The following is a 27,500-nucleotide window of genomic DNA, read 5'->3' as shown; positions in this document are numbered from 1 at the left end:
CAGCTTAGCAACAACTAAAACATCGGTGTGTTATCAACATTGTTCTCATCCTAAATCCAAAACACAGCACTGTACCAGCTACTAGGAAGGAAATTAACTCTATCCCAGCCAAAACCAGGACATGGATAAACTTGGTTAGAGGACAGCACTTGAATAAGTATCTACCTCACATTTTTGGCAGTTTTATTATGATCAGCAGGTTAGTCCTGGTGTTGAAAATTCTTTGCTTAACTGTGGAAACATGATACAGAAAATAGAACACAGTAGGTAGTATCCCAATGGCTGTGAAAGACCACTACGTAAGTTAAGTATTTTAATATTAAAATAATTTTATCTCTTGTTGGAGAGCTATAATAGTACATGTCATGTTGTGCTTATTATTATAAATTGGACTTACCTGTTGACACCTAAATATAGTAACACACATAATGAAGTATTACAGATGAGGGGCATTCAGGTGGTCTTAAATGAAAAGCAACAAGTAGGTATTGCTATGTCGTGGTTTAACTCCAGTCAGCAACTAAGCACCACACAGCTGCTCGCTCACTCCCACCTCAGTGGGATGGGGGAGAGAATTGGAAGGGTAAAAGTGAGAAAACTCACGGGTTGAGATAAAAACAGTTTAATAATTGAAATAAAATAATAATAATAATTATTATTATTAAATTGTAATGAAAAGGAAAATAACAAAGAGAGAAATAAAACCCAAGAAAGACAAGTGATGCAAATGAAAACAGTTGCTCACCACCAACCGACCAATGCCCAGCCCATACCCGAGCAGTGGCCCCCCACCAACCTCCCCCCTGGTTTTATTGCTGAGCGTGATGTCATATGGTGTGGAATATCCCTTTGGTCGGTTGGGGTCAGCTGTCCCGGCCGTGTCCCCGCCCAACTTCTTGTGCACCCCCACCCTACTCGCTGGTGGGGTGGGGTGAGAAGCAGAAAAGGCCTTGACTCTGTGTCAGCACTGCTCAGCAGTAACTAAAACATCCCTGTATTATCAACACTGTTTCCAGCACGAATCCCAAACGTAGCCTCATACTAGCTACTGTGAAGAAAATTAACTCTATCCCAGCCAAAACCAACACATTCTATAATAATAATTTGGGCGCTGAACACATTTGGCTATCAGAGGGTGGTTGTTGATATTGGCTGGGTCTGCTTTAAAGCAATGTAATTTCCTTTGGATTAAATTAGACAGGGAGTTGTTCCTTGGTAGTTGCTAAATATGTTCTATAGTTCTAGCAGTAGTGTTGAGAATCAGGCTGAATGAAGTTATAGTTATTTCTCAACATATTAAATGCATGTAAACATTTATATAAAAATGTGTTTAAGATCTTAACTTTTTTCTAAAAAAAAAAGTAAATGTGATTGTGTGGGATTAACAGAATGTGAAATGGCAAATAAATATAGCAAATACAGAATAAACAAAAGCAGAAAACCAATGAAAAAGGAAGTATGTCTCTTATTCCGACGGAAGAATTCAGACAAATTGTGCACAAAATTAGGATAAATGTATGTTAACTGGGGTATTTTTGCCCTGCTAGGCTTTCCTAAAGTAAGTTTTTGAAATAGGTAGCTTTCAAATATCTCCTAAATCACTATCCATAATTGTTATCTCAGCTTTTCTGGTGGCCAAAAAAGGTCTTCTGTAATAAAATTAACTTTAAACCCTCTTTTGTTTGAATACTTCACGTATTTGAATCAAAGCACTTGATTCTCACTGATTTTTTTTCTGTACTGAATTTTACTGGCTTCTGTGAAGTTACTGAATGAATCTTCACTCTGATGTGTTAGTTGCTTTTGATTTTTTTCTTGGTTTCCTATAGTTAATCCAACAATAATTTCATGTGAAAATAAAAGGCAAGAGCAAGTAGCTGAAACAAACCATTTCCTCTTCTGTATTCTATTCCTCTTTACACTTACCCCTTTTTTGAGGGTTGAAATGGTACATTTTTTTTTAATGGAACTCACTTTTTGCCTTATGTGCAAAATTAGGAGAAAAGTAACTTGCAGGTTGGAGGAGAAGCTCCCATGCAGACTTTGGGTAGTAGTTGAACACTGCAAGCTGTTTCAAAATAGCATATGACATATTTTATCAGGTATTAGGTCCTCTGGTTCTACAGAACAGCAGGCTGACTCCTGTTTTGGCTCGTGAGGATACATTCTGACTTAGCTGAAACTATCTCAAGCCAAGTCAGCTAAGTGTATTTTTACTAAGTATATTTCAACCTTTTATCTGTTTCAGTAGCAGTGATTCCCAAGTTAGCAATTTTCAGCATTTATATAATGTAATTTTTACTGTAGGGACACCGATTAATGCCCTGAACATTTAAAATACCGGAGTCAAACAAAGTACCATGCAATAAATTGGGACTGATCTAAATCTTGAATATCCCTCTCTTCCTTCTTACTCCTTGATACTCATTTTACATAGACTCCAAGATGTAGAAATGCTTTCAGAGAAACAATAGGAAATTAAAAAAACAAGGAGTTGCAATGTATGTCTCTTGTTGTGTGGTTTTGTGGAATTCACTAGCTCTCTGTGGAGAGTGGTGAAAGTGGCTGCAGAGGCGGGCTTCTGGGGCAGAGGATATTTCTTATAAAGTACTTCAAAATGTACTTTGGGAACAGCAAACAACTTGCATAGCATATTTTAAGAGTGCAGCTGTTATGAGACCTGACAGTAATCTTGGAAAAGTACTAAGTGTGTGTTTTGGGTCCACTACAATTAAAAACACTGAGGTGGAAAGAAAAAATATTATTATTATCATATGATAAGATTCCTTCTAGCTGTGTGGAAGCCAACATATTTTTCACATGCTTTGCGCTAAACAAATAGCTTGTTGCTTTCTAGTTGCAAAGTATGTTTTCTATTGTGTAATAAGCACAGCTTAAAATATCAGAGTAATTTAGAAACTAACATGTCAAAGGAGATTTCCTTTGAAACATACCTTGACAAAAGAAATGCGTACAATATTTAGGTTATTTTATACTATTTGTCAAACTATCCAAATAAATTCAGTTTATGTTGCATTTTTTTTTCTAGTGGGGAGAAAAAGTGCAAGGACTGGAGAAAAACTAACATCCAAAACCCAATCCATTTTTCTATGCTTTCCACCCAACTACTCATACAGAGAAGGTGGTTTTTATTTCAGCTGTTTTGTAATGACTGGTTGCATAGTTCATTTTTTTTTTATTGCTGATGTCTAATAAAAATCCAGAGGTAGCTTTTGCAAGATGTGCTTTGTATTGATACAAAATAGTAGAATAATAATATTTAATGGCATTAAACTTTCAGGTGACTATGGCTTGAGTTTACCTCTTGGAGAAGAATATGAACGAAAAAAACATAAACTCAAAGAGGAACTTCGACAAGACTATAGGCGGTATCTTTCTCAGGTAAAGCTTCTTGTCTGGTTGCCGGAGTTTAGTGAGTCTTTTACAATGACTCTCTCATTTTAATTGAATGAAAATTAATAAAATCTGTGGAAAAATCTTTATGCGAAGGCATTCATTATGAGTGATGGCTGATTTTGAAGACTCGAGTAAAAGTAATTTCAAAATGTGACCGCTAGGAAGGGTTATATATTTTAGGTTTCTACAGATCTCATTGCCATTAGACTACATGTTACTTAGTACATTTTATGCTGAATACTTTTATTTATTTGTCTCTACTTCTTTCTTAGTTTCTTCTTAAGAATTTAAAATGTCATCTGTTACTTCCTTAAATACTTACGTATGCTATGGTCTGTAATTTAGGTAAGAATATTCCTATAATTAGCGTGACTCCATTTGACAGCTTCTTTTCAATTTTAGAAATAAAAAAACTTTGATGTTCTGCTTAGCATGGTTTATTAAATGTCACAGTAAATTTAAAATTTAAATGGTATGTATGAATTGTCATAGTCTTGGGAATATTCTTTATCCCTTTTTAGTCAAACAGAAAAAAAATCGGGAACCAAATAATTTCCGTTGTCTGAAAATGCTAATTATCAGTGTCTTTACTTCTTAAAATGGAAGAATGGATTGGCTTTAAGAAAAGAAGTCTTTTTTGTTAAGTCAAATATTTTTGAATGAAAGACTTTTTGAATAGTATCTTTTCCCTGACTTTTAGGGTATTTCACAGGCAAAAAGAAAGGTAGGGTGCCTGCAATATCTTTTTTTTTTTCTTCAAATCAGCTGCTTTTTTCCTTTGTTTGAAAGCTTTGTGCTCTGAATTTAAAAAAAAATCATTACTTCTTTTGTACTTTGTGTGTTTGTGCATGCTGTAGTGATTAGTTGTGATTAACAGCATTGTTTGTTTTATGCAAAATGATTGCTTATATTTATTATTTTCCATTAATAAGATTTTAAAACGCTTTTTGATTTCTTTTTTCCTTTGCAATTGCTATTGTTGCTGTCTAATGCTGACTCTACAAAAGTTTTCCTTCTAATAGACATTTGCTTCACGGCTTATCAGTTACACAGATGTTATGAATTCAGATTTTTTTTTCTTGATATACGTACTTTATAAAGCTGGAATAAAATTGTAAACTCTGAAATGTTGTAATATGTCATCAGAACCAGAGTCAGGGCTTTTTTCTTCCCTATCACTGTGAAATCTCATCAGTGGTGCTTCGGAAAGCAGTGGAGCCAGTTATTCAGCACCTAGTGGCCAGAATGCAAGAATACAAGTATTGTGACGAAAAAATAATACCAGGGGCACATTTTTGCAAGCTTTGTTCAATTACAGTAATTTTAATTATTTATATCATTATACTGTCATGTATATATAATTTTCAAATTTAACGCTGTCCATCCAGGTTGTTCAAATTAAGGAACTTAAGTAAAGGACCGGGAGGTAACATGGTACAAACACAACCTTCTGGTTTTTCTGGGGCTTTGAATAACATGCATATGATACAAATTAACTATACAAACATGCACTAGAATTCCTGAATAACAGTAGCAATAGCAGAAATAACTGGCTTTAACCTCTAACCAAAATGATTCTTACATGATTGTTGCTTCTTGTTTAATCTTAAACTTCAGATTATTTTTAAAGTTAGAATATTGTGTTAAAACTTAATGTTTCATAATTCTCACCAAAGTACCAAATAACATAATTTTTACATTAACTTTGAGTGTTTTATTCTTAGCTGAACTTCAGTTTTACAAATTTAGGTTTAAAAGGGTTGGGTTTTTTTTAATGTAGTATGTGAGCTATATTAAGCTCATAAGGCCTGAGGAAGAGATAGGATAACAATCTCTAATTTCTTTTCCCCACATAAAGAGACAGTGCAACTTTTAGCAGTTCTCCTAGCGATAATTTTTTGGTTAATAACTTGTTTAGTCTCGCTTACGTAGAAAATGCAGTTTCCATATCAGCTTCTGATTTTTGGCAAATACCTTCTTAAGGTCAGAGGTAATCTCTACAGATGTGTTCAAAGTGTGAAAAGAATTACTTAATAATGAGGATTACAATTTATTTACTTTTTCTAGTAAAAATAACTTAGTTCTCCATATTAATCTAGTTGTCTCAGTGCTTGAATATTTGCATGGTTATTAAATCCCTTAAATCTTTTAATATGCAGTTGTGAAACATAATTCATAATGATGTGGTTTTCTACTGGAACAGGTAGAGCTCTTACCTGTTGACATGCCTCTAAGCTTTTGAGCTACGTTACGATACAGATAATGGAAGGAAACAATGCTAGTGAAATACCTTATCTAACCCACTCCCCTCATCAGCCCATGCCACTCAATATCTTTTTATTAAAGATAATCAGATTTATAAAACATAGGTGATTGACTGAGAATGGCCTGGGGATGCTTTTAGTAAATGAGTGATGTATGAAGAAGCCACTAGACCTGGAAGCTAAGGACCTGTTCCAGCATTGGTGTTTGATTTGAAAGGCTGATACTTTGACTTGCTGTGCAGTCCAGCTCCCAAGCTGCGGCCCAGGGAGCTATACTGAGCAACAACATAGTGTTTGCAGTGGAAAGTTCTGTTCTGAAAGTGACTGATGGTCTGTAAGGAATGACAAGATTTGGTGATGGGTCATTATCCTGAAAAGTTTGGGGACTGCTGTTGGAGGAAACAGATAATGTTGAGATACAGAGTGATGACTGTGCTAGTGTTAGCATGGATTTCATCTGTTAAAATAAGAGGTAGACATACGTCTTCTGCAGTTAGGAGAAGCAATTTTTCATCTTAAGTAAGGTAGTGTCTTGGAAAATCCCTCTTACGCTTGTACAGATGCTTGTGCTATGCTACTTGCTTACAGGAAAATTGAGTAATGGTGGGGGTTTTTGAATAAAAATATATTTTTTTAATATACAGAGACTAACTTATGTAATCTTTGAAATAGTGTAACAGGGAAGAAGTGACAAATGCTTTCAAACTCAAGCTTAAAGCTTGACAAAGCCCTTTACTTTCCACATTGCTTGACTTCACTTCATTCGTGCGTTCCAAGAACATCCTACGTTTTCAAAACACGAAGGTTGTCTTCAATCTTTATGTCATTAAATTGATCAGATTTATTTCAGAAAATATAATTCCTAGCAGCTATTTAGCAAGTAAGATTTGATATTTTAAAATATATTGAATGATTTTTATTTTTTTTTAATGTAGAAAAATTATCTGACTACTGGTGAAGTAGATCCATATACTCAGGGATTATCTCTTCCTATTGATGAGCGAAGATCTGCCAAGGTAAATATCTGGAGGAGATTAAGTGGTGTATAACTTGAAAATGAACCTGGATGTTTAAACTGTTGTGGAAAAATTATTTCCACTTAGGTTTTTTTGGTTGGTTGGTTTTTTTTACACTGTTTACAAATGAACATTTTTGGAGGTGGTCGTTAGAATAATTTTCAGAAAAGTGAAGTCTTTAAATTTTGTTGTTGTTTTTAAATTTTTAATCCTAGGTTACCTGTACTCTTAATTTTCAGCTAATTAGATGTGTAATTCTATACTGATACTAGTTTGAGGTTTGCTACTTGTAATTCACACCTGCAGGGCACTTGGTGTGTTCAAAAGCTCTAGTGGTTGTGCTTCGGTTCTGTTCAGCAATAAATATTGACCTAATAAAGAACTTTTTGTTTAAAAATAATTATATATATACTTTTCTAATTTATTACTCTTCTTACTGCAGCCTGGGGATAATTTTAAAAATATTTGCTTGTAGTTGTTTCTACAGTGATATTCTTACCGGTTCCTATCGGAACTAAAGGAAGTATGCTTTCTGCTGTACATAATTTGTTCTGATGTCTTTGTGTACACTTAACCTACCTGCTTATCCACATGTGATTTTGTTTTTTTTGAACAGATAAAACCAGATCAGCTTTTATTTAGATTCCTGGAATTTCATGTATTGCCTGCTGTTAATATAGGAATCTTCCCAATTTCCAGTCTTTCTTTGAGAGTACAGATACTAATGTGTTTTGTGAAAGGAGTACACGTTCTCTCTCTGCGTTTAGCCCCTTTGATCTCCCTGAGGTTTCTTATCAGTTTATGGTCTTGCTTTCATATGTTGGAGAAAGATACCAGCTGTAACAGTCTTTCTGCTATTGGAGGTTCATGAAGGTTAGAATATGAAGATGCAACATGCATATGTGGATTTTCTTAACCTCTGATCCATTCCTCTGAGGCATAGTATGATCCTGTGAAAGCCTAAATCAGTCTTACAGGGGTCACCTCTCCTCCTGCCCTCACACTGTTGGCCTTGATATTCCCAGTTCCTTTCTTGTGTTTGCTTGTAAATTGATCCAGGAAGTTGAATCAGCAGAACCATTGTAATTTAGCAAATATTTTTGCTGACTCAACAAACACCACGGGTTGGTTGTTACGAACAGTCAAACCCCAGCGAGATGCAAGGCAGAAAGAGAAACTGTGTTGCTGGAGGAGGACTGGACTGCTATGCTCTTGGGGGTTTTATTTGTTTTTGTTTTTTTAACCTATGTTGCCTTGGAGTTGCATTGTCGCTCTGTGTTTAACTACTACTACATTGACTACTCTGTTGCTGTAATCTGGCGCAAGACTTTTGCTATGGAATGTGTTGGGTCTTTCCCTTGCTGTGCTTATGCTTTCTGCCTCTCTTGTGCTGGCAATAATGTTTGGCCATGTGAGGAGCCAGGTGAGAGCTCAAATAAGTGAAAATTGCTGTTATGAAAAAACCCCAAACTCCAAATTATACTAGTGTAAAAAAAAAGGGGGGGGGGGGGGGGGAGCATGTTTTTATTAAGTAGCATTTACTTGGTCTGGAATCTGCATGAGTGACTGTTGAATGTGGCCATTCCCTTTTAAGTTATTTCACTTGCTGACTTTCCTTTCTTTTGGCCTATAAGATGAAATTGCAGGATTGGATTGCCTGATAGCTAAATTATTTTCCAAATGTGTGTGGGGAGGTCCTTTAAAAAAAAAAAAAAAGAAAAAAAAGAGGAGGGGGGGGGGGGGGGGGGAGAGGCAGCAAGAATGAAATGCTGAGGAAGGGAAAAGGACTCCTTCTCAGTGGCAGTATGCATTTGTGCTGACTTTGTTAGCTTCAAGTTCTCGTGAACTTTGTGTTAACCCTTGCAAGTATGTGTGCTGAAACAGTGAAAGATAAAGTATCTTTGATTAATTCTGTGGAAATTAAAGACTTACCTGAACTGGGAACATGTCTGATCATTGATGGTTTTATATCATAGCAGCTCAGCATTCATTGAGATTTTTCTGTACGAGAGTGTTGTATCGTTTTTACTCATTTATTTATTGCTATTGCAGAACCTAAAAGCTGCCAGAAGATGTCACACTGTGCCCTGCTAAACGGTTAGCCTCTGGGCAGCTAATGATTAGAGGTTAACATTTGCATTTTGGTAAAATACGCAGTCACACAGCATATTGAATTTTCTGCTGAGTGTTTTGCCACCTGTTAAAGACAATGCTAGTTTCTCAGCTTTGGAAAATACCCCTCAGGCAGCTTTCATAGCTGCCTGCAGGTTTTATATTGTCACTGTCAGAAAACCTACAGACACAAATTTTGGAAAAAAAAAACAAAACCAGTTTTGGGGAGCATTGGTCTCATTTGCAAAACTATTACTAAGCTGGTATTTCCATGGTGATTGAGGAATAGATTATTTTTGTTTGAAATTTGTTCATGGGAAAGTAAATTTATATGAAATGTTCAGATTTTTTTAATAACCTTTTGCTTTTTAATTGGAAATAATGCAGTGGAGAAGGGCATGATTTGTAATACTGTAATAATTCTCTTTTTCATTTATATGATGGTTGGAATGAGGCAGTGTAAGAGATGCCCCATGCTCTAAATGTAAGGTACTAATATCAGGAAATAATGCAAATTAGAGTTTGCTTTACCTGGAGACATTTATATTATTAGGCTATTGATGTACAATTCCTGCATATTTTTAGACCTGAGCAAGCTGGTTATAAATGTTGTCACCTTGCAAAAGCAGCTAGGACAAGGTGGAAAGATCATGTTTTTCTTAGTTTTTCTTTCATTCTTTGCACTTTTGACTCTTTTTGCAGTCAGCTTAACTCCTCCTTTGAATTTGACGGTTCAAGTTATATCCTAAGCTATAATTGACACATCTTGTCTATACATGTATTTGTTGTCCTGTTTTAATTATGAGTGGGGCAAGTCACAACTAACCTTAACACTAAAATATCGTATGTTTAAAAATCATCTGTAAATACATTCAGATTGGAAGTTAGAAGATGATTTCTAATTGTCAAAGGAGTGAGGCTTTGGAACAATTTTGGAATAGATTTAGCAGGAGGAAACCTAACTGGTTTTAAGATGGAACTTGATATACAGTAGTGTTACTGGGGACTAGACTTCATGCCCAAGAAGCTGACTTCTATTTACAGGTTTCAGATTAAGAGAAAGTACTATGTTCAAGAATGAACAAAAACCTCAAAGCAATTCAAGCCCTATTTGTACATCACAAAGAAGGGGGAGGGCAAACACACAGCTCGCATGTATTCATTTAATACTGCAGTTCTATGAATTTAAAAGCTACTGAAAAATGCAAAATTATGATGCCCTTTTCAATGCCTGTTTTAGGAGAAACTACGGCTTGAAAGAAACAAGGAGTACAATCAATATCTCAGGGATAAAGAAGAATGGAATGAAAGGCTAAGGAAATTAGGGAAGAAAACCAGAGAGGTAATACAGTTTTACTGAAGCTGATACAAAGAACAACATAAATGGTCTTGTCAACTGTTTTATCATTGACTAAGACATACAAAGTAAGACAAAATAAGTAAAGAGTGTTGTTCAACTAAGCCACAGTTTTATTAATACATCTAGCAAGTCCTGGTTACGAGTCATACAGTACAGTTCTTGATTCCTACTTCAGTCATGTCTATCTGGTAGAAGGATGCTTTCATTCTTCTGTGTGTCTGAAGCAAGTCCCTGGATTGTTCTTGGTGATAAAAGTGGTGGCCGAAAAAGCTGTGTCTTTGGACAAAATGTTGAGCTCCACACAGTGTTCCTTAGCTTTTATTTGTAGCTGCTTTTTCCTCAGTCTGTGTCCAGTTCATAAGAAAGCAAGGCAAGTGCAGGCAGCTGTCTAGTATATGGTGCTGTGCATTTGTTAATCAACAAAAATGTCTTTACTACTGAAAGCGAGCTAGACACATGCATAATTGAACTCAGAGTCTGAGCTGAGGCCTTTGATTTGTATGGCAGTAGGCAGCTAAGCACCACGCAGCTGCTTGCTCACTCCCCGCTCCCCCCACAGTGGGATGGGTGAGAGAATCAGAAGAGTAAAAGTGAGAAAACTTGTGGGTTGAGCTAAAGACAGTTTAATAGGTAAAGCAAAAGCTGCACACACAAGCAAAGCAAAATCAGGAAGATTCATTCACTACTTCCCACTGGCAGGCAGGTGTTCAGCTGTCTCCAGGAAAGCAGGGCTCCATCATGTGTAGTGATGGCTTAGGAAGACAAACGCCATAACCCCTTCCTTCTTCTTCCCCCAGCTTTTCTTGCTGAGCATGATGTCGTATGGCATGGAATATCCCTTTGGTCAGTTGGGATCAGCTGTCCCAGCTGTGTCCCCTCCCAACTTCTGGTGCAGCCCCAGTCTACTCGCTGGTGAGGCAGCATGAAAAGCAGAAAAGCCCTTGATGCTGTGTTAGCACTGTTCAGCAGTAACTAAAATATGCCTGTGTTATCAACACTGTTTTCATTACAAATCCAAAACATAGCCCCATACTAGCTACTATGAAGAAATTTAACTCTATCCCAGCCAAAACCAGTACAACAGTCAACAGGGGATTTTTAGGTCTAATTAGCATTGTTGAGACCTTTTGTTTTAGTAATCTGGAAGCAATATATTGATCTGAGAAAGCCTCTCTACTGCTTGTTAATTGTAAAATCTTGGGTGGAATGGGTAAATTTTTTTTTTAAATATTGTTGCCTTAGTTTAGTGATGGACTGCACTAATTTGGAACTCTCATCTAATGCAGGTTTGATTTAAGAAGGCCTTCCACTTTTTTTAATACGGAAATTCTTAAGTGTACAGTAGTGTGAGAGTTAGGTCATTCTATGAAGGGACTTGTATTTGTACTCACAACAGCTGAAAGTTCATTGTCTTTCTTACAGTAGTCGGCAATACCCATGTATTTATAAGTTCTATCTAGAAGAATGTTTCTTGTCTGTCTCCAGAAAGGTTGTTTTCTTGTGAGAAAGATCTTTTCCTCCAAGTGCATTGGAGTGTCATATAGTTGAAAACCATTTTAATCTGTGAAGACAGCTATAAGGCAGTATGCAGGCATCCTTTAGATGTTGGATATTGGCTTCTTCAAGGGTTGGAGTGCTACACAACAGTGATCCCTAGGAAATACATGGCAAAAATGCAGCTTGTGTTTGTGTAACTGAGTCTATAATTCTCTACAGATTTTTCTACATGTTTGGGCATTTGTGTTTCCTCAGATGACTTATCTAATCAAATCTATTTAGGGAGTCAAGGTTTTTTCTTTCTGCTTTGTTTGTCACCTCATTGGACCTTTACGTTATATTTTTATTATTCTTGTGTAGAAACAATTTTGCTGTCATAAAAGAACGAACAGGAAAAAAACGCGGTGAGGATTTGTTAAGGTTCTCCATCTCTGAGGGATATTTGACTTGGAGTGAGAGTGAAACGAATGGGTCTCATGATTAACACGTGACCTCAAAAGTTTGATCCAACAGTTTAGATAATCATAGGATAAACTTCAGTTGCAAGGAACCTCTGGAAGTCATGTAGTACAATCCCCTGCTCAGAGCAGGGTTAACTTTACAGTTAGATGAGGTTGGTCAGGCCTTATCTGGTTGAGTTTTGAAAGGATGGAGAATCCACAGTTCCTCTGGGCAACCTGTTCCACTGCTTTAACCACTTGATCTGAACTTCTTTCCCTCCATATCCCATCGGAATTTCCTTTGCTGCAACTTGTGACCATTGATTCTTTGAAAACCATGATTCTGGCATCTCTGTAACCGCCCGTTAGGTAGAGACTGCAATTACTAGTTCCTTCTGCCCCCATACATACCTCAACCTTCTTTTTCCAGCCTGAACAAACCCAGCTCTGTCAGCTTCTCCTTTATGAGTTCAAGTGCCTTAACCATCTCAGTAGCCATCCTCTGCACTTTCTCTAGTTCATCAGCATCCATGGGGAGGAGGGGAAACTGGGCACACTACACCGGAACCTGAATACCGAATAAATACTGAGCAGAGGAGAAGGATCACTTCCCTTGACCTGCTGACTCACTCTTGCTAATGCAGCCCAGGGTATGGTTGGTTGTCATCACTGCAAGGGTGCTCTGCTGACACATGTTCAGCTAGTCGCCCATCACTAACCCAGGCCTTTTTCTGCAAAACTGCTTTCTGGACGGTCAGTGCCCAGCCTGTACTGGTGCATGGCATTATTCTATCTCAGAGGCAGAATTTTGCACTTGCATTTGTTGATCTTCATGAGCTTTTTGTCAGCATATTTCTCCAGTTTGTCAAGACCCTTCTGCGTGGCAGTCGTACCCATAGTATATTGATTCCTCTTCCCAGTTTGGTGTCATTTGCATCTTTATTTTATTTTTCATTACATTTTGTAAAGTATGAGTTACTGTTAGCTTTATTGCACAGAGGAGAGATTAGTGCACAGAAATACTACAGAATTTATCCAAAACCATGTTCTTCGCTAGAACTGTGTATTGAACACTGGTCCAGTGTGTCATAGGGTTGTTTTTTATCCACTAAACCATCCCTTCTCATAGTGACATCTCCTGGGGAGCAAAGAAATAGATTAAGAAATGGTCAGGTTAAAAGGTTGTGTTCATAGGTAAGAAGTATTACAGACTTGCCTGAATCTGGATAGAATAAAGATATCCAGTCTCTTGATGAGGTATAAAGTTCAAAGTGTTTTTTGATTCTTTGGACCTCTGAATCTGAAGGTCAAATTGGAGTTCGTAAAAGGCCTGTCCAGGATTGATAGCCATTCTTCTGAAAAATATTAGATAAGAGAAAGAGTGCTTTTTTTCCTCAAAAAAAAAAAAAAAAAAAAAAAAAATCCCTAGCTTTTAAGCCTTCCTTGAAGTATTTTTCTTGCTCACCTCCTGCCTTTTCTCCAGTACCTGTTTAGGGATTGTTTGAAGAAATACAAAACCAAGTTTTTGCTCAATGTGATTTGTTTATATTCAGATCTTTTAATGTTTTTTTCCATTAAACAGAATGAGATGGACAGGAACAAAAAACCTATTGCTGTTACCAGGCTCCAGCCAGAACTACATACAGAAGTACAGCCCTGTAACAGAGGTGCAGAACCTCCCAAGAAGGATGCCTTTACTTCTACAGAAGGTTATGAAGAGCTGCTAAATAAGAGATGGCTGGAGGAAGACAGGTGTCATAGGTTAGATGATGAGGTTGAATTAAGAAGTCGACTGTTAAATAAAAGAGTTGATGAAGAATTGGATGTTCCCAATCGAAGACATCGTGGATTTGCTAGCCAATCTGTAATTCCTATTAGGAAGCATCACAGACTTGATGAGGATCGTGATTTTGGTAGAAGATACTACAGAATGGACTATGATCCTGAGATAAGTGAAGAAATGGACCCTAGATTTAGATGTGAAAGCGCTTATGACAGAAAAACTCCCCGGGTTTTTTATGCTGAAAGGTATTCTTAATTCCACTTTCTCCTTTATTTCTGTAGTGCTTGTTGACAGCCATGATTTGCTCTCATTGAAAATCAGACAAGATTCACATGTGAAAGCAGGATTTTTGTACTTACTTTAAAAAGGAACTTTGCAATAATTTTTAGAAAAAATATTTAAAAATTGGATCAGTACCTAAGACTATACAACGTATATTGGGGAGCATTTTATATATTACGGCAAACTAAGGGTAATAGAGAAATTACCCCATAAAAAGAAGTCCACGATTCATTTTTATGACCAGTAGTTTGCCAGAAAACATGTTAGTATTTGAGAGCAAACCCCTGCGCTGGGAACCCAAGATTACATGTATTTTCTTAGTCTGTAATAGTTGTAGCAAGTAAATTTTCAATTCAGATTCCAAAATTGGTTTGACCTTCAATTTTTGGTACATGCCACTACATGTTAGAAATGTAAAAATATATTTTTAAAAAATCCTTTTTTTTACTGCATGTCTTGCTAAATGGCAGACTTTAAACATACGCATAGTTGAACCAAATCCTGATGGTGTTAATAGGTGCTAATCTCAGTAATAACTACACAATTTAAATAAACGTTTAAGAAAACCCAAACCAAACAAAAGAGGGTGTTTCAGATAAATCATTCGGGAGGAAAACTGATATTATGTACTGTTCATTATTAAATAGTCTTTACTGTGTTAACCGATAAATCAGTTTGGTTACTTTGCCATAAATTGTTAATCTTTCCCTTCTAGCTCACTCATTTGAAAGGAGAGGAAAAAAAAAAAGCACAACCTTCCCAATCATTCAGGGTTTGGCAGTCTGGCCACCTTCGGTTATTCCATTGCAAGAACTGGTTGCTTTCAAAAGCAGATGGGTTGTGATGTGAAGTAGTACCAAACTTGAAACAGATGTGTTTTATACAGCTAAATTCAAATGAAATAAAGCAGTAAAGTTTCTTGTAAATAAAATTTAAAAAGGTGTTTGAAGAGTGTTCATTTGTTCACTTTACAGATCTTGGGAACATGAGTGTTGTAGATGCCTTTTTTTTTTTTCTTCTTTTTTTTTTCTCCTTTGTGTTAAGCCTGTTGCCAGAATTATTTTACTGCAGTTGCTTCAGTGAAGGAAACAGCACTGTCGTTCCCTTGTTAGGCAAAATAACCACTTTTTTTTCTAGAATTAACACTTCTAGAAAAAACAGAAGGCAAATTGTACCACTCTCAACAGTGTTAAATATTACGATCATATTTCGTTGTTAATTGCTGATGGACTGGTTAAATGATCTTTTGAGTCATTGTTTACAGGGATAATTTTCTGGATAGTACTGCAACTTAATAACTGGGAAAAACAAACCCTAAAATGCTCTTCTACTGCAAAAGTGTTTTCTAAATTGAATTAAGTCATGCTTCTTTTCCAGTTTCAAATGCAAATAGAGTTAAAATAACTTCTCTACAAAAATAGCTTTTGATATTCTTTCTCAGCCTTTTTAAAAAAAATCATAAAGGAATTAAGTAACTATGGAGAAAATGAAATGTCTGGAAGCATTTGGGAGATGCAGACTAAATAAATGGGTTATTTCAGATTGTATGTTCAGATGTGCTTCTAAAAGCATGTATTTATTCATACAGTGTTCCTGAGAAAGACTAGCAAATGGAAACAGTGGTTAAATAGATAGCAGGAACAAGATTGCCTGTTTTCTGCTGAATGAGATTCAGAGAAGAGAATGCAAAATACAAAAATTGTTCCACCCTGTAGTGTAATATTGGTAGAAATAAGCAAAGGAGGTTTTAGGGTAGGGTCATCTTGTCCTACAGCTTTCCAGAAAGAAAAATATTAGAAGCTTGACTTGGTGTCTAACAAAGATAACCAAAATGTCCATATTTTTGAGACTAACAGCAACGTTAATCCTCCATGTTAATTAACACCCAGAAAGATGAATGTCCTCTTTTTACTAGGTAGCTGTTTGCCACTGTCTAATGCAATGGTTTACTTCGTTTCTCAGAGAGTATTTACAGAATTATGTATGTAAAATATCAGCAAGGATGGTGTTTGAACCAACAGTAGGCAGTATCATGTTAAATAGAAGTATACTAGTTCTTAGTTATTCCAGAAAACACTGATGGTGCTTATATAAATGTCTGTGACCAGTATATCACTAGGCAATTCATTGCTTATTTGGAGAGGCCTCTGAAACAGTTTCAGTTCCAGTTTTCTTTTAAAAGAAAGTACAGAAGATAGTCTTATCTTTGTTGTTGGCAAACTTGGTGCATCTTCTTAAAAGAAGTTGCTGGACCATCACCTGAATTGCCTGAACTTAAATTTGTACATAAAATTAAGGTTTGGGGTTTTTTTGCTGTGTATTTTCTACTTTGCTGAATTTTTATTGAAAATTACTTTTCATCATTTTTCTTATTAAATGTGCTTTGTAATCTAGTACTTTTTTCCTCCTTCACAAGAAGCTCCACTTAACCTTTTATGAACTATATTCAGTCTCTCTTCAAGAAGGAGAAACACATCTATTAGTTACTGACAGCTCAGCTTCAGAAGAGTTAGCTTTTTTTTTTTTTCCTACATTTCAGGCAAAGTCAACTTTTCCATAACACATTTGATTCATGACAGAAACTAAATTCATAAGGAGAAATACTTTTATTTGCAGTACTAAAGTTCTTGTTTTTAAATGGGCTTTATTAGTTTGGAGAGGCAGGTGTTTGTAACAGGACTTTTCAGAAAGGTTTCTGTTTTGACGGAGGCACAAGGACTGTGGCATATTCCAGCAAATAGAAATGGTGTCAGGAAAGTGAAAGGAAGTGCAAAATATTTTGGTTCTTATGAGTGGAATGCTTTAGTCCGTCCCCAGCAGCCAGGTCTGTCCTATAAACAGGATACAACAGCTTCTTGATTGAATTGGGCCAGCAGGTCTGGGCCTGCCATGCTAAGCTTGCTGCTTTTTACAAAAAAGGTTGCCTCTTGAATGCAGAGGTTTGTTTCTTTGCTTCCTCCCTGCATCCTTTCATCTGGCTGAAAGCTATGGACTAGGCTTTCTATTTCCTGACTGTGTTTCAGTCTTATGTGACCAGCCTTGTAAGTAGCAGATTGATCGTTACCAAAAAAATCATCTTGATCATGAAAGAAGATCATGTTATGCCAAGAGGATGGATGTCGTTCTTTCATGTTGTTCTTGTGGGTTGTTAAGATGCCAAATCAATGGTTAATAATCTGCTTGCATCCTTTTGCCTTTGATTATTGGCTTTTATTTAATTTATTTAAATTACAGAGATGGGCAAAGCTGTGGATCTTTTTACATAAAAGAATAAGATGGGTTTTTTTCTATGTTTACTTAGTATTTTCTTGTGGTTTGCTTAATAGGAATTCCATGTCTCTGTCCAGCTCTGGAAAATATGTAACTTTGTTAGCATCTATTAGGTACTTTATTTTTCATTGAATACCTATTCTTGCCTTATTTTATCAAGATAACTTGAAGTCCTCATTAAAGAGTAGTTAATTTGCAAGGCAAGAAAAGCGTGTAAATTCAACTACCCCAGATCTTTTCAGGAAAAGCTCCCTTGTGTGCATACAATTTTTGGCATCTTTGGAATTATTTGAAGTTTCAATTATATTACTTCATACGTAGATGATTCAAATTTTAGCTCCTGAATTTTTGTATTCACCATGTTACCTGTCTTTGATCAAAAGTCGCCTCTCTCTTTTAAATGGTATCAGGTGCATAGTGAAGGATAGGTTGTCATTAAAGAAGCTTTTCATATCTGAATGAACTGTTTTACCAGACTTGCCCAATAGCTGTGTGCCGAAATCTGTTGTAGACTTTGTTGGCTCCTGGGGATTAAGAGCAGCAAGATCTGTTTCAATTAATGCGGTGTGAATGCTGAATGCTCTTCAGCTCTCAAAACTCTTAACCAGGCTCAATAGATAAAGGTTGCATGAAAGCAGGCTTGGGAATTCAAACTCCAGACAGAGAGCTGCCTTGACAATGCTAGCAAAGTGAATTATTTATAGAAATTTTGTGTGATATTTTCAGAACTGGTTCTGCCGTCCAGTGTGCAATCAGGCTGAGGATCCATTTGCACAAAACTGCTGGACCTTCCGTTTCAGATTGGATGTTTTTAGGCAAGCATAGCTGAATATTTTCTATTTCTTTAAGGCCCTATCTGGATGGAATAGTAAGAGATCAACCTGCAGATTATGAAGACGAATTAAAGGAGAGAGCACGTGTGCAGCAGATCTCAAGAACTGGAAATTCTAGGTGTGGTATACAGTGTATTTTTCTGATAATTGCACTGCAAAATCGTGGTGAAAGGAAAATGTTTATTTAAAATCCCTAATATATTGCCTGAAATGGCTGATAGTTTTTCGGCGGCTAGGATAGTAAAACAAGAAAAAGGTGTTTCCTTTGAGAACAGCTGTTGAAGCTTTCATGCCAGTTTTCTTTTTGAAACAATAGATCACCTATTCTCCAATTCAAGACTTTTAATGATTAGAATAATGAGGAATCCTTTTTTGATAGTAGTTTCAAATTTCCTTTTTTTTTCCTCTTGTCTTGGTTTTGCAAGTCCTGAAGTCATCTAAGTGGGTGAGGCAGAAGCAGGACACTTGTAAAGCCCTTACAGAAACCCTTGACTGGCACCACTCGGTCTGTCAACATTGTTGAAGTGCTCAACTGAGTCAGTGTTTCTGATGGCTTCAGAAACCGCAGGCAAATGAGAACTGTGAGAAATGCCTTTTTGCCAAGCCGTTTCTTCTTTTGCTTGTGATATTTCTTTGGATTTTAGGAAAGCTGTTTGTCATAAATGTATCACATGGTGATGCAAGGGCACCTATCATGTTTCACACAGACAGCAAGTAAATTCTCAAGTTTGATCTTTCCATTCTCTTTTTTGTCTTTGCCAGAAATCAGGTACAAATTAGTTCTTCAGCTAATGAACAGGTCAAGTCTGCAGCTGAAATGCCGTATGCAACAGGCCTTGTTCTTGGTATGTATGAAAACCTAACTAATAACTCTGAGTTAGCTTTTCTTGGCATATTTTATTTTTCTTTGGGAATAATTAAAAACTAGAAAAATTAGCTGCTTCTTTGTGCTAGTTGTCCCCAAGACTGGTAAATAAGTATTATTTACATAGAGAAAACAAAAAAAGAAAAATATGTTCCATTTCCCCCTTAATGTAACAGGGCTTTCTAATTAATTTTGAAGAGCCCAAGTTTCTTCTTAGATTTCATTACCAGTTTAAGGCCCAGATACATTCTTAAGTTTTTTTATGAAATGAAGTATAGGAGAAATATTAACCTCTGCGTTGTTAAAGACACAACTTGGTATTGAATTTTAATTGCAGAAATATGGGAAATGGTACTGTTCACAAACTTGTGCAAGAACAAATTATTCTGATCATCTCTTTACTGCTTAAATGTAGCCATAAAATTTAGCAGGGAACATTATTATTGAGTGTAGTAGAGAGAAATACTGTTGAAAACATAGCATTCCTAGCTAAATTCAGAAAATTATAAGGCAAGAATAAAAGAACTATAGTCGTTCTTCAGATGGGAGCCTTTGAAGGCAAGGTAGGTTTGAATTGTGGAAAAATGGACTAACAGTTGTCAGAATAATTTCTATTTATTTTTACATTTGAACTTACCTCATCTTCAGTGCTATATGTGGCAGCTCGGTTTTTTGGAACTGTTTAAAGGCAGCATTAAAACAGTGGTGTTGTAATGATCAGTCTTTCTGATCTGTTTCAGTCACCTCATTTGTAGTAACTTGAGTACGCAAAGTTGTGAATTTGTATTCCTAGCAGTCCTGGTTAGGAGAAGAATATTGTTAACTATGTTGTATAAAGATTAAGTAAATTAAAACTTGAAATTTTTGGAAATGAGAAGTGATTTCAGACTCCCCAAAAATCACAAACCAAGAGGTTATCTTGCACGTTTTGGTCACTTTACAGTCCCAGCACAATAATTGAATAAAAAATTCATTCAGTCATGCATCATGATGGTTGTTGTTGTTTTGAGGGCTTTTTTGTCGGGGTTTTTTTGTTTTACTTTCTTTGCGGCTTCCTTCACTTTATTGTTCCAGTCAATTTCACTGGAGACCCACACTGACTTTGTGTATGGAAATATGTTAGGAGTCCTTGTGTTTGATAGTCACACTATATAGAAAGTGGTGATGATGGGGTTTTTTTTGTTCTGTTTTTAAAATAATAGAAGACTCCACACTTACTGTGGGGGAACTACCACAAGTTGAAAGTTTTTTGAGTTCCTTAAAATCCATGTGAGATGTTATCACTGTTTCCTTTTACATATACCTATCTGCCAATACTTTGCTAATTCTTAGTAGTCATGGGAACCATCCTAAAAGTGGAGCAATTTGCTTTCCTCCCTGTGGGTTTGACTCTCTTCAGTTTTAACTTTCATTTTTATCCAGAGCAGCGCCTCATAATTTTGGAGTGCCATCATGTATCTTCCTTAGCTGAGCGTTAGGGGAAAAAAATACAAAATTTAAGTAACTTTTTTTAGTTGCTGTCATATCACATAGCTTTGAAATTTGTAGCTTTCTGTCTATACAAAAACAGGCAAACTAGGAAAATAATAATGAAAATTTTAGTAGTTTTGATCATCATACTCCAAACAAACTGCATATTAAAACTAGGTTGGGGATTTTTTTGAGTCAGTAAAGATCCGGTGTTCTTATGCACATTCCCGGACCGTATACTCTTCTGTGTTTCATGTTTTAAATTGACTGAAATGCGATGTTTTTGTCCAGTACCTTTTGTGTATTCTGTGGAGCATTTACACAAATGTGTGGTCATTTCCATTAGGTGGTCAGGACCGAGAACTTCTCCAAAGGAAAAAAGAGAAATACAGGCAAGAACTAATAGAGCAGATGGCTGAGCAACAGCGAAATAAGAGACGGTAATGGAAAGTTACTATATTTTTAAAAGATAATGGCTGAAATTTAAAGGAATTTCATTAACTCAATGTGGTAAGAGTAATTTTCATAACTAAGGAATTCCAGCTAGCTAGGTAATATTGCATCCAACTAAACTCATTGGCATGAGAGCTTTAGTTTTAATAAACAAATTCACCAGCTTTCAATGGAACAAAGGAAAAACCAGAATTTTTTATTTAAAAAAAAAAAATTTTTAGTTTCTAAAGGGTAAAGAAGCTCTAACTGAATTATCTTTTTTGCTGGTAGAGGAGTGTCTAATTACTTTGCAAAGTTGAAAATTAAGCTTGTTTTGCTCTCCAATTTAGGAAAGTAACCATTCAGTTTCAAAGCACTTGACCATCTGGCTTATGCAGAATAATAAAATAAAAATTTCTTGCTTACCTATTAGTAGCTGCCTGCTGAATGATAGTATGGATACATAAAAACACACAGTGATATTAGTGAAGGGATAAGGAATTAAAAATAGGTTACTGTTGACAGTTTCACTGTGATGAAAAATTGTACATGCTGAACAAGCCTGAGCCCTGAAATTACAATATAGTACTTACTGCTGTACTTTTGAATCATTCATTTCAATATGTTTATTATAAACTTCTTGCTGTAACGTGACTAAAGATCAATTTTTAAGAAATGTCCTGAAAAGTTGTAGTAAAAACCAATGTGGTGGTTTGTCCTTTTATGGTAGTTGGATTTTTATTAGGCTGAATAGATGATAGCCAGATACTTCTTGAGAGTTCTGTTTATTTACAAATAATATACAGTGTCCTTCTTCCCTGACTCTAGAAGAGACAAAGTGGAATCATGTCTTCTGTTATCCTGTATTTTCAGAGTTATTTTAAGTACAGAGTTGTGATGTCATTTGAAAGAATGAATATAGTTGTTACTGCTTTCTGATTTGATCCTTTTTTTTCTTTTTTAAAACAAAAACAGTGAGAAGGAACTTGAGCTCTCAGTTGCTGCTTCTGGAGCTCGAGACCCAGAAAAGAAGGTAAGGAACTTGGATTTTCTTTCACCTATATAGACTTTTTGTTTTTTTTTAGTACATGTACACTGTGGTTGCTCAGTCACAAAACTCTGTAGGGCTTTTATAGAATGATAAATGTGTTTTTTTCTAGAAGGGCATTAGCATAGAATAAAATCGAAGCCAAGGATGATAAGGCTGTAACTCATTACATATGCTTTCAGCTTAAGAGAAAAATATTTTCACAGAAGTTATCGAACATAATCTTTTGCTGTGACCAAGTGGAAATTTTGTACAAGCAGTGCGTATCATGGAAAAAATACTTAGCGTCCAGTGGTAGCCTGTACATGCACACATTAGTAACCTTTCCTTGGGAATGTAAAGTATGCTGCAGAAAGCTTTTGCTCTTTTTCAATTAAAAAAAAAATCCAGTTGTTTTGCAGCTGAGTTGATCTCATTGTAGCAATTTTTAATTTCAAATTTGTAATTCTTTTTTAAACTATCAAATGTAGTGTTCAGGATTACAGGCATTTTTATAGGATTTTGTAAAAAGCAAGATGTTAATATTATGTGGCTTGTAAGTCTTAATGCAGAGTTACTACTGTCTCCACTTCCTTAGTAAGGTGATTATTGTACTAAGAATTTTGATTAGCTTATATGAAAGAGTAGATTGTCAGCACTAGTAACATTAGTAGCAGACTGATTGTCACAGAACTAGTATGATTTGCATGTGTGTTTGCTAAGTGCCTGAAGCCACTGCATCTTGGGTGCAGTAGAGATCTGCTGTTGGAGATGTAGGATGGGTAACTTTCTCAAGCAGGAATAAACTGGTTATTAATTTAACTGGTTACCAGTTTAAATTATCAACAGTGCTGTTTTTTGGGGGAGGCTACAACACAGAAAGAAACTTGTGCCATTTCTGGAGAGTTCAGCAGAGGTGAAAGGAGCTCTTATTTTCTAGAAAATGAAGATGAATCAATGTAAGATGCTATTAGTCAGCATGTGAGGCAGGAGGCTGAGAATGCACGTAGATAAGCAACGCAGCTGAATCAAAATTCTTACTCCTAAATGGGGAGGGAGAACACTGACAAGTGGTCTGGGTGCACGTTCCTGCCCTCTCTGCTTAAAGTGTCTGTGGTGCTTGTTTGATCCCTTTCAGAATGAGCTGAACTGATTCAGCTTGGTTAGCTGGCAAAAATCTGAATCTTTTTTGCTGCTTTAGTTGGCTTAGAGAGGTCAGTTGGCTAATCAGGGATTCAGATGGTTAAAGGGAGGGGGATGGAGTGTACAGCTGGGAGCCAGGCAGGAAAAGAGGGAAAACTGAGCAGAGGATGCCGGCTCTTTTGGCACAGCAGGCTGTAAGGTCAGTGTAAACAGTTCTATCTAATCAAAGCTGACTAGGCAGCAGCATGCTGTGCTGAAGCACTCTGCATACCGTATGCATCTCAATCAGAGACTGAAAAGTGCCTGTTGTAGGAACAAAATTATATCCAGAGCAAGTGCAGGGCATGTATAATGTTTTAAAACCATTAATTTAGCTGAAAGCCTTCAATTAAGTAGAATTGCTACATTCATTAAGCAGCAGTCACTGTTAGCTTCAGATTGCCTCTCGGAGAGGGATTCTAATTAGGTGGATTTCTTGATTAATTACAGGTTGGTTAAATAGCAATGCCCGATTAAGAATCTATAAATGTAGACTGTTGTATATACTGCTTGTTTAAAAGAAAGCAATCCCCAGGATGAACTGAGTACCATAGTCACATCTGAAATTAACTACAGACCTGAAATCTGGGGCATTTAGGGAACAGTTCAGATCAAATTTGTTAGTGAGAAAGATTGTTTTAAATGTTTTCCTGCTCAAGACACTGGATTTGAAAAGACAAGTTAAAAAAACAAAAAAGGTCTGTGGACTGCTTTATAATTTTCAATTGCTGTAGCTCATATCTATTATCTAATTTTGTATTCACATCTAGAAATTTGAAGTTAAATGTTATAAACAAATATTCATGTCTAGTAGATTTTGTGAATTTTAATCTTAGTGCTGTAGTTCATGATTGGTGAGTACTAACTGCCTTGTATATACTGTCTTGCAGCTAAGTGATGAGGAGGTAAAGATTTAATATTTTGCTGAAATACTTCCATATTGTAGGGTATATGGTTTGCTGTTAGATATTTAGCTGGTTGCTGGTATTACTTTCTCTGAATGCATGTTAATTGAAGCACTATAATGTTAGGACCAGTAAATTCAGAAAAAAAAAAAAATCTGTTATACAATGTATGAATTTTTTCTGGTCTTCTATTATATTGATTCATTACAAGAAACATTAACATATTTATGCATAGCAGCTGGTATAAGGGCTTTCTGCGTGTGATAGGATAGTTCTGAAACTAACTGACTTGCATGCCTTTGCATTACTTGCATGTTGCCTTTTGACTTTTTTCTGAGGCTGCCAGTTATCAATAAACATTTGAACTTCAAAAAAAAAAAACCACAACCCACCACAAAATTTTGTATTGTTGTGGTTGCAAAAGCTAGTAAAATCAAAGGAACCCAAAAAAGGAAATAACAGTATTGCAAGGAAATGTTTATTGGAAAAAGTCTCAGTGTATGTTTGTTTTTGTTTTTACCTATTATGAGCTATTTTAGGGTTTTTTTTGGGGGGTGTATTTTAGAAACTTTTCCTATGCATAATATGATAACACTATCAGTGTAAGACACTGGTGGTTGTAGATAACCTGTACTACAGACAACTGTATAAATACTCTTTTTTTTTTTTCTCCTGGATAATAACTAGAACCATACACTTCCTGAAACCTGCCACAGAGGCTGGATTTTGTAAATCTGTGATAAACATGCTGGATTTCCTTGTAGTATTAGATTTTCAGTAATTCCTTGGGAGAAAAAAAATGCAATTACTAGAAATTTTGAACAGCTAGTTGGGACCCGGTGAAGTGGTTAACACAGCCTAAATGGAGGTTCAGAATATTTCCTAGTAATAACAAAGTAACTGCTTTTTTTTCTCTCTTTTTCTATTCCCCGCCCCCCCTTCAGCCAAATAGGTTGAAGCAGTTTGGCTTGACAGCAAGAGCTTCTGAAGAGAAAGTACCTCCTGAAAGGCCTAGGGTGGCTTTCCAGACTCCGGTGCCCATCCCTTCAGCCTCTCCAGTGAATGAAGACTTTCACAGGGGCCTAGCCAGCACTCTTGGTGAAATAGCAGCTCCCAGGTGGTTCACCATCGTGTTCATTTTGCATGTTAAATAAGCTTGGTGCTAAGCATGTTATTACTACTTAGTGGATGTTTGTGTAGGATAAGAGTCGTGCTGTAGAAATGACGTCCATGGCTGTAATATGGAACGGTGTTGCAAGGGTGCTATATTGTTAGCAGTGTCCATATAGTTAGAAGGCTGGTATGGCACGAATTTGGCCCCTATCAATTAAGCGATCTCCCAGGGCTAAGCTCAGGAATGCAGCGTAGGCAAGGACAGCTTCAGCTAGACACTGTGGTTGCGACTAAACTGTTTTGGGAGAGAGAAGGAGCTTTAGGCCACTTGGCCTTTGACCAGAGACTAATCCTTGGCTTGTTTTATTTACTGTTACTGATGTAACCAGTAAGTATCATTAACTGAACCAGTTAAAGAAGGCGTGCTTGTTTTATGTTCTTTAGATCTCTGAAATAGTATGGGTTCATGTACTACTCCCTAAGGGAAGGTTAATTTCCTACTGAGGCTTATTGTATCTTGTTCCTGCATGGCACTAGTGAGAGGTCTTGGGCTGAGCTAAATCGAGAGTTTTCCTGCAGTGAATTCTCTCTCTTTTTTTTTTTTCCTTTCTTTCTTCTTTTGATGATCTCTCTTTTCAGTTGTACAACAAAACAAAAAATTGTGTTCCTTTTTTCTTTGAGGCTTGCACCGATGCCACCACCTCCACCACCAGTTTTCACAGACAACTATAGAACGCCTTATGATGACGCATATTACTTTTATGGGGTTAGGAATCCTTTGGATCCCAATCTTGCATATTGTAAGTTGATGATTTTAGGTGGATTAGTTGTTAGAGTGATTCAGATGACTGCTTTTCATTTAGTTAAATGATGAATAATGTAGGACTAGTAACAGGAATTCAAACCCATTTTTTAGGTGTGTATTGAATGAAAAGTAGGCTTTTTTTCAATACTGGTTTTGAATGAAGTTATTTTCTCCAACTGCAAAAGGGGCTATGGCTTCCAGACATCTTGTTCATCGCTTGAACAAGCTCTAGTCTTGGCTACTTAGCCATTACTCCTCCCAGATAATTTTCTTTATAGTTTTGATAATCAAATCTTTATTTTCTAAAATTGCTTAAATCATATGATAATTGATTACATGTTTAGGTGTTATTACAATTTCAGATATAATTTTAGATATTTTTAAAGGAACTGTATGAAAACTTTTTATTTTAAGAACTCCTTCTACCCTTTGACTGCTTCATGATGATTTCACAAGTGAAACAACTGTGATGTGTGTGGGGAGGGACTGGATTGCGTGGTGTTTGTTTTTTTTCTTTGTTTCTTTTCTTTAGAGGAAAAAACAGAAATACTTTAAAAAAATTGTTGCGCTACCTTCATAGAAAAGTTAAAGGAGAAAAAAACCTTATAATAATAACAACTACTCTTTTACTGGTTGATTTGAATGAGATTTGTATCCACTGGGGAATTTCAGGAATGCTAGAGATTTAAGAGCAAAAGTTTTTAGATTTGTTTTTTTATCTCCAGTGTAAATTTCTCCCTATCTTGAAATGTAATATCTTACGGTTTGAGAAAGATGATAATTTTTTTTTAAATTTTTTTTCTTTTTTAGTTCCAGGCACCTTTTCTACCTTTTCTTTGTAATCTTATTTTCAGACCACAGTTTTAACTCACAGTAGTTTTTGGTTTTTTGGGGGGTTTTGTTTGGTGTGTGGGGTTTTTTGGTGTTTTATTTTGGTGTTTTGTTGTTTGTTCGGGTTTTTTACCCTTCTATCAATATAACCTCTGGGGTAAAATGGCTTACAGTTTAGAGTATTAAATAAACTAATACTTCAAATGCACATACGAGAGTTAGGTTGTCTTCAAGCTTGTTGTCACAAACTGGAATATTGCTAGTGCTTAAAATTTGAAAGTGTGACATTATTTTAGAGATGCATCTTACTGTCTTGAACACAAGCAGTAGGATGCACAGTAATTTCAAGCCCTGCTGTGGCAGAGTGCTGCAGGTCCTATTTCAGTAAGAGTACAGATGCCAAATGTACTGCATTTCTGCAGGAGGCAAAGGGGTTCTCCTCATAATAGAGGACACATTTGGAAAAGCACGAGGACAAGTGTTACATTGAGTGAGTTATTTCTTTTTGTTAGTTCATTGTAGAATAAGTTAATGAAGACATTTGTAAATTTTAAAGGGATTTAGTTGAATTTAAGAAATAGATTTGTACCTTGGCA

The 27,500-nt window shown here is 36.1% G+C and overlaps 1 protein-coding gene across 1 annotated transcript in view; it reads left to right on the top strand.

Moving 5' to 3' along the window:
• The window catches only part of CSPP1 (centrosome and spindle pole associated protein 1), a 68,740-nt gene that overhangs the window by 9,896 nt on the left and 31,344 nt on the right, over nucleotides 1-27,500 (top strand). The window contains exons 4-15 of the mRNA XM_009335043.1: nucleotides 3,302-3,402; nucleotides 4,118-4,141; nucleotides 6,617-6,697; nucleotides 10,050-10,151; nucleotides 13,689-14,134; nucleotides 18,291-18,392; nucleotides 19,037-19,119; nucleotides 20,956-21,049; nucleotides 22,017-22,074; nucleotides 24,141-24,155; nucleotides 25,100-25,272; nucleotides 25,950-26,068. Coding sequence (XP_009333318.1) covers nucleotides 3,302-3,402; nucleotides 4,118-4,141; nucleotides 6,617-6,697; nucleotides 10,050-10,151; nucleotides 13,689-14,134; nucleotides 18,291-18,392; nucleotides 19,037-19,119; nucleotides 20,956-21,049; nucleotides 22,017-22,074; nucleotides 24,141-24,155; nucleotides 25,100-25,272; nucleotides 25,950-26,068 — 1,398 coding nt within the window. The remainder of the gene's footprint in view (nucleotides 1-3,301; nucleotides 3,403-4,117; nucleotides 4,142-6,616; nucleotides 6,698-10,049; nucleotides 10,152-13,688; nucleotides 14,135-18,290; nucleotides 18,393-19,036; nucleotides 19,120-20,955; nucleotides 21,050-22,016; nucleotides 22,075-24,140; nucleotides 24,156-25,099; nucleotides 25,273-25,949; nucleotides 26,069-27,500) is intronic.

The sequence above is a fragment of the Pygoscelis adeliae genome, unplaced genomic scaffold (assembly GCF_000699105.1).
Source record: "Pygoscelis adeliae isolate BGI_AS28 unplaced genomic scaffold, ASM69910v1 Scaffold101, whole genome shotgun sequence".
Classification (NCBI taxonomy): Eukaryota; Metazoa; Chordata; class Aves; order Sphenisciformes; family Spheniscidae; genus Pygoscelis; species Pygoscelis adeliae.
The sequence above is the reverse complement of the archived record's forward strand: the minus strand, read 5'-3'. Positions and strand labels throughout refer to the sequence as shown.